Source organism: Palaemon carinicauda, chromosome 18 (genome assembly GCF_036898095.1).
Source record: "Palaemon carinicauda isolate YSFRI2023 chromosome 18, ASM3689809v2, whole genome shotgun sequence".
NCBI classification, from domain to species: Eukaryota; Metazoa; Arthropoda; class Malacostraca; order Decapoda; family Palaemonidae; genus Palaemon; species Palaemon carinicauda.
Window position 1 is genome coordinate 60,011,757 of NC_090742.1, and position 12,069 is coordinate 60,023,825.

General features: G+C 36.3%; 1 protein-coding gene across 11 annotated transcripts in view; it reads left to right on the plus strand.

Annotated features, from left to right (window-relative positions):
- The window catches only part of LOC137657824 (ribosome-binding protein 1-like), a 69,830-nt gene that overhangs the window by 31,808 nt on the left and 25,953 nt on the right, over positions 1 to 12,069 (plus strand). For all 11 annotated transcript variants that reach the window (XM_068392379.1, XM_068392381.1, XM_068392386.1 and 8 more), the window contains one exon: positions 2,601 to 2,690. In XM_068392379.1, the coding sequence (XP_068248480.1) occupies positions 2,601 to 2,690 (90 nt within the window). The remainder of the gene's footprint in view (positions 1 to 2,600; positions 2,691 to 12,069) is intronic.

Here is a 12,069-nt window from a genome sequence, read left to right on the forward strand (position 1 = left end):
CTTCATTGTCCCCAAACCTTATACATTTGTGGCTGACTCCAGACGTTTGACAGGGCTTCATTGTCCCCAAACCTTATACATTTGTGGCTGACTCCAGACGTTTGACAGGGCTTCATTGTCCCCAAACCTTATACATTTGTGGCTGACTCCAGACGTTTGACAGGGCTTCATTGTCCACAAACCTTATACATTTGTGGCTGACTCCAGACGTTTGACAGGGCCTCATTGTCCCCAAACCTTATACATTTGTGGCTGACTCCAGACGTTTGACAGGGCTTCATTGTCCCCAAACCTTATACATTTGTGGCTGACTCCAGACGTTTGACAGGGCTTCATTGTCCCCAAACCTTATACATTTGTGGCTGACTCCAGACGTTTGACAGGGCTTCATTGTCCCCAAACCTTATACATTTGTGGCTGACTCCAGACGTTTGACAGGGCTTCATTGTCCACAAACCTTATACATTTGTGGCTGACTCCAGACGTTTGACAGGGCCTCATTGTCCACAAACCTTATACATTTGTGGCTGACTCCAGATGTTTGACAGGGCTTCATTGTCCACAAACCTTATACATTTGTGGCTGACTCCAGACGTTTGACAGGGCCTCATTGTCCACAAACCTTATACATTTGTGGCTGACTCCAGATGTTTGACAGGGCTTCATTGTCCACAAACCTTATACATTTGTGGCTGACTCCAGACATTTGACAGGGCCTCATTGTCCACAAACCTTATACATTTGTGGCTGACTCCAGACATTTGACAGGGCCTCATTGTCCACAAACCTTATACATTTGTGGCTGACTCCAGACATTTGACAGGGCTTCATTGTCCACAAACCTTATACATTTGTGGCTGACTCCAGATGTTTGACAGGGCTTCATTGTCCCCAAACCTTATACATTTGTGGCTGACTCCAGACATTTGACAGGGCTTCATTGTCCACAAACCTTATACATTTGTGGCTGACTCCAGATGTTTGACAGGGCTTCATTGTCCACAAACCTTATACATTTGTGGCTGACTCCAGACGTTTGACAGGGCCTCATTGTCCCCAAACCTTATACATTTGTGGCTGACTCCAGACGTTTGACAGGGCCTCATTGTCCCCAAACCTTATACATTTGTGGCTGACTCCAGACATTTGACAGGGCTTCATTGTCCACAAACCTTATACATTTGTGGCTGACTCCAGATGTTTGACAGGGCCTCATTGTCCACAAACCTTATACATTTGTGGCTGACTCCAGATGTTTGACAGGGCTTCATTGTCCACAAACCTTATACATTTGTGGCTGACTCCAGACGTTTGACAGGGCCTCATTGTCCCCAAACCTTATACATTTGTGGCTGACTCCAGACGTTTGACAGGGCCTCATTGTCCCCAAACCTTATACATTTGTGGCTGACTCCAGACATTTGACAGGGCTTCATTGTCCCCAAACCTTATACATTTGTGGCTGACTCCAGACGTTTGACAGGGCCTCATTGTCCCCAAACCTTATACGTTTGTGGCTGACTCCAGACATTTGACAGGGCTTCATTGTCCACAAACCTTATACATTTGTGGCTGACTCCAGACATTTGACAGGGCTTCATTGTCCACAAACCTTATACATTTGTGGCTGACTCCAGATGTTTGACAGGGCTTCATTGTCCACAAAGCTTATACAATTGTGGCTGACTCCAGACATTTGACAGGGCTTCATTGTCCACAAACCTTATACATTTGTGGCTGACTCCAGATGTTTGACAGGGCTTCATTGTCCACAAAGCTTATACAATTGTGGCTGACTCCACTTCTTCGAGCCGTTTGACAAGCAGGTTCAACAAAACATTTGACCATGTAAACCCCACTTTAGTTTGAGCGACACTTTGTCCCCCAGTCTTTAATATTGTACAGTACTTTGCTTTTATTTTACAGAATATACATATAGAGAAATTGTATAGAATTATTTAAGGTGTCATATTTTTAAGTGTGGCTTTACAAGGCAGTGTTAATGTTATGATTTGTCATAAATCCATGACTTCACCTCATTGTTGCTAGAGTAACTTCAGTGTGGTATTTGCATATTGTGTAAGTTTTGAATCCGGAAGTTTCATGATTTTTTTTTAACTGTTTAAGCAGAATTTTCATTAGTTGAGGTTTCAATGTCAACTTTGTCGGAGTTCTTCATTTCTTCAACTGTTAGTTTAAGGGTAATTAAATATATTCTGATTTATCAATATGTTATTTGCAATTTTGATTATTAATTGTGACACATTTTTACTCATAGCTGCAAAATACTAATCAATTCTGAACAGAAAAGATTCTTTAATGTACAGTACTCAAGTGTTTATTATCAAAATAAATACACTTAAAGGCTTTCAATTATTACCCAAGTTATAGTTTGAATTTATAAGTTCTCCTCCAATTTTACTGTCAAAATCTGTTATAAAAACTGGTAAATATTATATAAGTATATATTTTGCTAAAATAGCCGAAATGTCCAAATTGTAAGTGTCTTATAGTATTAATGTGTTGTGCTATTCACTTTGAATTGTTGGCTGATCAATTCTTTTCTTTCCTTCCCCTCTTTTCCATTTTCTCCGAATCAGGATATGTCTGGCGAAATTGACCTGGAGAGAGCCAAGGTTCGTGCCGTCCTAAGAAGAATCTCCCCAGACGTTCAAGTAGATGATACTTTGGTGAGTACAAAGTATAGATTTCCGCATTGCATGGTTAATTTTTTTTTTTTTTTTTTTTTTTTTTTATACAAAAGTCAAAAGTTTTGGTGTAGGTTTCATAGATACAAAACATCATCCTTAAAGGGATGTTTGCATTCCATGTTTTCGCTTTTTTTTTTTCCTCTCTCAAAGTAAGTATTGTACTCAAGTTACAAAGGTTTTGACTGACATTAGCAAGTTATGTTGTTTTCTCTTGAAGTACTCGATATACAACGGTTTCGACTGACTTAAGCAAGTTTAGTTTGTATTTTCACCTAATGTAAGTACTCAAGTTACAACTGTTTGGACTTTTTTCATATATGACACATCGCCCATAAAGGGATTTAATTTTCTTTACGGTTTCATTTTATATTTATCCACGTTTTTTATCTTGATTACATGTATGACATGAAGTGTATTTTAATGCCCTAGATTATGACTACTACATCATCAGAGTACAGTACTGATTTTACTGTACTAAAAATAGGTGTGTTAAAACTTGCAATAAATTATAACAATTTGTCAAAGAAACCAATCCTGATGTTAGCGAAGGACATCCTGTACTGAGAAGTGGATAATTTACTTGCTCAGAAGCAGAAAAATATGGAGCACATACCCTATTATTATTATTATTATTATTATTTGCTAAGCTACAGCCCTAGTTGGATAAACAGGATGCTATAAGCCCAGGGGCCCCAACAGGGAAAATACCCCAGTGAGGAAAGGAAACAAGGAAAAATAAAAAAATTTAAGAACAGTACAGTAACAACATTAAAACAAATTTCCTATATAAACTATAAAAACTTTAACAAAACAAGAAGAGAAAATAGAATAAATAGTGTGCCTGAGTGTAACCTCAAGCAAGAGAACTCGAACCCAAGACAGTGGAAGACCATGGTACAGAGGCTATGGCACTACCCAAGACTAGAGAACTATGGTTTGATTTCGGAGTGTCCTTTCCCTAGAACAGTTACTTAGCATAGCTAAAGAGTCTCTTCTACCCTAACCAAGAGGAAAGTACCCACTGAACAACAGTGCAGTAGTTAACCCCTTAGGTGAAGAAGATTTGTTTGGTAATCTCAGTGTTGTCAAGTGTATGAGAATAGAGGAGAATCTGTAAAGAATAGGCCAGACTATTGGGTGTATTTGTAGGCAAAGGGAAAGAACCGTAACCAGAGAGAAGGATCCACTGTAGTACTGTCTGACCAGTCAAAGGACCTCATAACTCTCTAGCGGTAGTATTTCAACGGGCGGCTGGTGCCCTAGCCAACCTACTACCTAAATGGTTCATGTGTGTTGTATGGTGCAAAACTGACTTCTGACCCCTTTTTTTTTTATTCCAATTTACATGTCAAATGTACATATCAATGTACGAGATGGAAATAAATCGGGTGGAATGGATTTGAAATATATACCCATAAAAAATATTATAAGAAGACCATGATCCATGCAAAAAGGTTTGGATGTTAGATAAAAATGGGGCTGTAAATTTAATCATAAGAATAGAAATTGAAATGAATGGAATGATGAGGAGAATGTGACACCGAAGTAAAAACATGATTTTGTAAGTGGAGTTTGCTGAGCACCCAAAGTTTTGAATCATATTACAGTAGTGTAAAACTTTGAATAATTGAACAAAGAAAGGAGTTGAAAGTTATGAAAGGTTTGAATTTAAGGGACTCATTATTAGGTCAATTTAGAAGATTGTAATTTATGGATAATACTATTTGAAATGACTAGTAACAATCAGGTAAATTTTAGAAGATTGTCCATTCCAACGCAGATGCTGATAGAGGAATGAAGGTAAGGGGTGGGGAGATGTTGGGGTGGAGAGGGATGGTGATGAAGGAGAGGTCTAATTGGTAAGGGATCTATGGTCGTGGTTCAATCACGCCCCAGTTTTCTGTACCGACACTCAAGAGTGAGCGAGCTAGGTTTATTCCTGGCATTCCATGCATCTTTTTTTTTTTTCCTCGTATATTCACCAATAACTATGCCTTAGAAATTGTGCTAGAGGAGCATTTTACGGAGCGACGCAGGTCGAGCCCAGAAATAGATTTTTCCTTCGTAAAATCCCTTTTATGGACAAAACGATTTGAAATGACTAGTAACAATGGATGCAGGAGAGGTTAATGAGTTTTATCACCCTCATCATCATCATAAATATCTTTATAATAGCTGTTCTATTGATGGTTGTATATACCAAGTGTGTTTTCTCCATTCTCCCTCTGTCTTGTATCTTGATTATCTTTAACTCCCATTCAGTCTAGGTCTTCATCTATCTGTCGCCTTTTTTGCATGATTTTTTTCGGCCTTCCTTACAAGTTTTCATATTGCTTCTATATTTAATATTTTTTCTAACATGTCCAAATCATGTATCCTTGAGTCCTTGGCTTTTTTACTTCTCGATAACAATCTCCAATTCTTTATTTGTAATATCATTTATCCTCTGTATTCCAGTTGTGAATCTCAACATTTAAAAGTCACCTTATCAAAATGTCTACTATTCTTTGTTAGTGACTGTGTTTTTGTCCTGTATAAATTAGTACAGTATAGGCCTTATGTGTCCATCATAAGGACATTCTCTACTGTTGGTTTTTTTTTTTTTTTTTATCATGGGTAATGTTTCCATATGCTACCACTTTTGATTCTCTTAACTCCTGTCTCCCAGAACAGGATTGATTAGAAATATCATAAATGGATATGAATTGACGTGTTGGAGACAGTAGGCAACGTTTATTGTGTGTTTTAAATTTTCAAGTTGTATGCAGTTTTGGGTAATGAAAGCAGGAAGGTTTCTTTGGCAGGGTAGCGTCACAAGAAATTGCTTTAAGTGTGACTTCCAAAGGTATAGATACACAATGTTACTTGAAGATTTGTTGCTTAGAAGGCTAGTTCCTTTAACGCACCGTAACTGGTGGACTTCAGGCATTACTTATTGGTTATTTTGCAGTATCCTTTCAGCCCCTTTCTGGACTCATTTTTAGCCTTCTACTGTATGTCCAATCCTTCTCTCTTTCTTTAATTTTGCTCTCCAATCTAAATTTTACTTAATATAGAAGGTCTTAGAGTTGTAAATGAGACCTGTTCTTGGACTTTTGCAGCTGGAAATCATAGGCATGTGTTAGGAAACACCTACTGTAGGATAATATTTATCAGATTTTGACTTAGCTTCTTGGAACCTATCAAGTTTATAAGTTTAGGATCTTCTATACAAAAAAAACTATGTATAATATACTTTTGAAAATGAGAAAACAATCCCTTACCGTTCATAAACTATTATACCCTATACATACAAGTACTTGTATCCCATGTGTACCTTATGGGAGCCCATTCTTGAATACGAATCGATGCAACTCTTCCTCATTCAAGGGGTTACAGCACTGTGGTTGTTCAGTGGCTGCTTTCCTCTTGTTAATGGTAGAAGAGAGACTTTAGCTATGGTAAGCAGCTCTTCTAGAAGGATACTACGAAATCAAACCATTGTTCTCTAATCTTGGGTAGTGCCATAGCCTCTGTACCATGGTCTTCCACTGCCTTGGGTTAGAGTTCTATTGCTTGAGGGTACACTCGGGCACGCTGTCCTGTGTTCTTTCTCTTCCTCCATGTTTTGTTGAAGTTTTTATAGTTTATATAGGAGTTATTGATTTAAATGTTGTTACTCTTCTCAAAAATTTAATTTTTCTTTTCATTTCCTCACTAGGCTATTTTCCCTGTTGGAGCCCCTGGGCTTATAGCATCCTGCTTTTCCAACTAGGGTTGTAGCTTAGCAAGTAGTAATAATAATAATAATAACTCTATACCATTGTAACCCAATGACCCTCTGTTGCACATGTGGTCTGAAGGATCTCCCAAACCCCAGTGCTGGGCCTTCTAGCCCTAAATCATAAATGAAATCCAATCCGTTGGCCTCTTAATAGCGAGTGTACATGTGTTGTGTGGTAGTGCCTTTAATCTAAGTTCAAATTGTTATCATTTAGTGATATTTTGTGTTTGGGATAAAGATTAAATACACACAGGCCTATATAAAAATGTAATATCTCGGTGATGGTATTAAAACATAAATAAACATAGGCCATATGAAAAATATCAAATCTGTGATGAATGAATATATGGGGATTTTGAGGAGGGAGAAGTCTAATTGGAGAGGGATCTCTGGTAGTGGTATCACTCGCCCCAGTTTTAATACCGACACCCTTTAAGGGTGAGCGAGCTGGATATATTCCCAGCATTCCATGCAACTTTTTTCTCTGGTATATTTAGCAGTATTTATACCTTTGAAATGGTGCTTTAAGGAGCATTTCACAGAGCGACACAGGTCCCTCGCCTAGAAATAGATTTTTCCTTCGTCAAAATCCCTTTTTTTGTTCTGTACCATTTCATTGAAACATTAAAAGACTTGCCCACATTCTTAATATCTCTTCCTCCTCAGTTGAAATCTTCGCGTGCTCTTGATGTTTCCCTTTAATTGGTACCAATAAAATTTTTTCATGAAGTGTTTTCAGTTATCGTTTCGCCCTCTTAACTGCTTCGCTTCAATCCATAAAAGCAGATAACCTTCAGAGTAAAGGACAGGTTGTCATTGATTCATCAATAAGAGAGCCGAGTCCGTATCGTCTAATGCTTTGACGTATCCCCTTTATTATTCAGAATAGTAACTACCAGTTATGGATAGTGTAGTATGAATGTACAATTTTTGCGAGTTGGCTGCAGACATACAAGTAATCTCTCTTCTTATCATAATTTTTTTTTTTATTATAGCCTTTAGGGCAGGGGTTCTCAACCTTCTTGGCCCATGCACCCCTTTCACCATTTGCAATGATGTCATTCCCCCCCCCCACTTCCCGTCTTTTCCAAATTTGTCTCAAAAAGTGCACTGTATATAATATACAAATATTACTAAAAATCCTTTTATTTTCTTTTTTTCAAACTGAATTATACATTTACAGCTTTACATGGATTACTTTTACAATGGAATATTACAAATTATATGCAAATTGAAAATATCGATGGATATATAAAACTTGAATGAAAGTAAAATAGTTTTTTTTTTTTAATTTATAAGAACTACATAATAGGCCAAACTGAAGCTGATGCAACAAACAAAAAGTTCGATAGGGTAACAAGATATTATAAATCTGTAATTACTTTTATTCAGAAGATTACATTTCATCGATTGACGAAACCTGTGATTGTTTTTTTCTTAGCCAATTCTGGGATACGCGGATGAGTGCTTGAAAGGGCACACCTCTAATCTACTGTGTTGCTTCGTTTTAATTTGTAACCGAGTTGAAAAGCCTGACTCACAAAGATATGTCGATACAAATGGAAGCAATACACGGATAGCCATTTCTGCCACTTTTTGGTAGGAATCGCACATCAGAGGCCAAAATTCTGTTATTGATTTCTCATCGAACATATCTCTTACACCCGAATCACTTTTTAACTCCAAAAACTCATCTTGACAATCATCAGGAACTTTTTCAACCGACAGTTTTAATGGATTTCTGACTAAATCCAACTCATCATCACTAAGTTCGTGAAAATATCGTCTGAATTCATTTTCCAGTGCTGTCAAATGCTACAAAATTTAATTTTTTGCAAATTGGGGAAGCACCTTGTCTTCACCACAAACATCAAGAATGGATGACAGTTTCTCAAACATTGCTACATTTTCTGCATTTACCCTTTTCTTCTAATTTTCAAGCTTGCTCATGAAAGCTTCCGAGGCATCTACGAATTCTATAATGTCTGTATTCCTTCCTTGCATCTGAAGATTCAGTTTATTCAGTTGCTCAATTATATCAACCAAATAGGCAAGACGCATGATATATTCCTCATCACTCGGCCAGGCAGGAAATTCTGTTTTACCTTGCACTTCAAAAAAAACAAAAAACAATTTGAGCTCATCTCTAAACTCAAAAATACTCGCTCAGTTACATTTCCTCTTGAACGCCAACGAACATTTGTGTGAAAAAGAAGCGAATGATGGGTTGCATCCATATCAATACATAACTGCTTGAAAAGTCGTGAGTTTAGAGCCCCTCCTTTGACGAAATTTACAATTTTAATTGTTTGATCTAAAACCTTCTCTAGCGGAGCAAGAAGTGTTTTTGAGGCTAGTGTCTGACGATGGCTCATACAAAGAATGCCTTTCACTTTTGGAGCTCGCTTTTTCACACATACTTGGAATTCTGATTTTGTCCCTAACATAGCTGGTGCTCCATCTGTACAACACCCACTGATATTATCCCCCGAAAGATTGTCTGATTCAAAAAAAGATGAAACCTTCTTCAAAATATCAGAGGCCTTGGTATTTAGTTCAAGAGGAGAACAAAAGAGAACTCCTCTTTAAATGAACCTGAGTGAACATACCTTGCAAACACCATCAACTGGGAACATGATGCCACATCAGTTGATTTATCAAGTTGAATTGAAAATAAGCTAAATGCTGAAGACTTTATCTCCTGCACAACTTGATCCTTGATATTAGCTTCTCAGTTATTTATAGTCCAGGAGTTCCCAACCTTGGAGTTGCCAAGTAATTCTCTTGGGACCTACTTAATTCCCTAGGGCTGTGTCTCTTCCTCAGTACCTTTTCCAATCCTAGGATTAACTAGGGTAGTCACTTGTATATTACTGTCTAATCCATTTTTCCTGGGCCAGCACATGATATAATCCCAGCCCACGTGACATGCCAGTTACGCAATAGCCTATAATTGCTCTCCTCTCCCATAAATTTACTTTGGTCACAATTCACCCCTTGAAAGCCCAAAATTCACCCCTGGGGGTGAATTTCACCCCCATTGAGAACCTCTGCTTTAGGGTAATTTTCACAAAATGTCTTAATGATAAACAGTAGCAGTAACAGAAAACTCAATAGAGGACATGCAGTCGCAATTGTACAAAAAAAAAAAAAAAAAATCTAAGACTCGTGTGAGAGATGATTCTTCTAGCTTTGCTGGAAGAGTAAAAGTTAGGCTCCGAGGGGTTAATTGGTTTGCGAGCTAAATAGAAAACAACTTGTAAAATGCCCACGAACACTGTGTGGGTAGCATTTGGGTGTGCATGCTGATCTTGCTTGTACTAATCCAGATAAGGGCACATATGAAGGGAAAATTTTTTCTTTCGGACCGATACATTACAGTTCCCGTAAATCTATATGCTCGTACAGTATTCAGTTATCCGTAAACTATGCTATTACCGTCTCTAGGTATGTATGTGTAATGAGGGTAAAATCCAAAAGAGATGAAATAGAATTAGCAGAAACTAAAAACCCAAGACCTTCGTAGACACGAACCAAAATTGAGGAAACGGTAAAGAAAGGTAGAAGCATCGAATAGGCTAAAAGAAGACTTGGAACAGTGCGCCAACAGATTTTTTAATTAAAAGATGAAAATGGGAAATATTAATGAAAGAGATTGAGTGATTGTAATTGCAGGGGATTTCCCTACAATAGTGATAGAAGAAATAACTTTGCCCATGAAAAATAATGAAACACTGAGCTGGTACCAAAAGTAACAGTAAGAGAAGAAAAGAAATAATTAAAAGGCATGAAAATCGACAAAGCAACAGAAGATGGCTTAACTATTTGATAATAGATAAAGAAGATTCTATAGTTGTAATAACAATAGATGGAGTAGATTTCATAGTAGCAATAATAGATCGAAGAGACTTCATTGTAGTAACAACTTGCTGAACTTTACAGAAAATGTCTGCAAGAATGTTAAGAGACAAAAGAGCTGAAAATTACTGCCCAATAATTTTACTTGTTAATATTTAAAATATGTAAAAAAAAAAAAAAGTAATCAGGCTTTAGAATTGGATATTTAACAACTGACCATATCCCTGTAATTAAAAAGGTACTGGAAAAATTAACAGAATATGACAAACCACTATGTATGGCATTTATAGACTGAAAACTTCTTGATTCCGTCAAAACTTTAGCAGTAATGAAAGCCCTTCAAGGACAAGGGATAGAGGAATCTTATGTTAGAACACTTATATAGATGTCTATACAGGAAGTACAGCAATCCTAAAATTACATATATTGATAAAATTCCAATTGAGAAAAGAGTTAAGTGGGAGACCCCATCTCTCCTGATTGGGAAAATGTAAATATACATTAGCAACTTGAGGTTTGAAAGAGACAGTTGTCTTCAGTGAATCATGGGTGGAATTGCAAAAGATGATAGAAGATTTGAATAAAGCTGAATTGTAGGACTGAAAATGAATGTGTAAAACTAAGATGATGATTAATGAAAATGCAGACGACAAAAAAAGGGTTATTGATGAATCTCTAGAGATAGTTAATGAATGTGTGTACAATAATAGGACAGATGAAACCCGAATAAAAAGGATAGGGATGGGATGGAGAGTTTTTGGTAAACAAAATGGGATTATGAAAAGTAAAATGCCACTTACTCCAAAAACAATAGTGTTTAATTAGATGGTCCTACCTTTTTTAACTTAAGCATCAGAAACTTGGAGCCTTATTAAAGCTAGTTACGTCTGAAAGAGCTGTGGAAAGACTAATGATGGGAATAACACTAATAGAAAAAAATGCAACATGGATACGAGAACAAACTTAAGTAGAGGATATTTTAACAAGTAAGAAAAAGAAATTAACATGGGCAGGACATGTAATGAGTGACACAAGAGATGTACATAAGAATAACAGAATGGGTCCCTAGAGATTGTAAAAGAAGGTGGGGAAGGAAGAGGAGACGGTGGCTTGACAAACTAAAACTTTGCGGGTATAAACTGGCATAGAAGACCATAAACAGATGCTAGTGGAAGGACATGTCTGAGGCCTTTGTCCTTCAATAGACTACAGCTGATGCATGTATGTGTGTGTGTATATATATATATATATATATATATATATATATATATATATATATATATATATATATATATATATATATACAGTATACAGTATATATACACGCATATATATATATATATATATATATATATATATATATATATATATATATATATATATATATATATATATATATACGTATACAGTATATACACGTACATATATATACATATACATACACATACATACAAACATACATATACACAATTACCCCTATCATATTCTCTATGGCTTCTGTCAGCAACATTGATCCTATTATGAGGTTGAAATTTTATTCTCGTTGAACATAATAGTATTGATAATCATATATATATATATATATATATATATATATATATATATATATATATATATATATATATATATATATATATATATATATATATATATATATACATATATATAATTTTCCGCTGGTAGGTAATTAAAATAGATTGTATACGTAGTTATGGGAGTGCCTTGAAGCAGGAACAA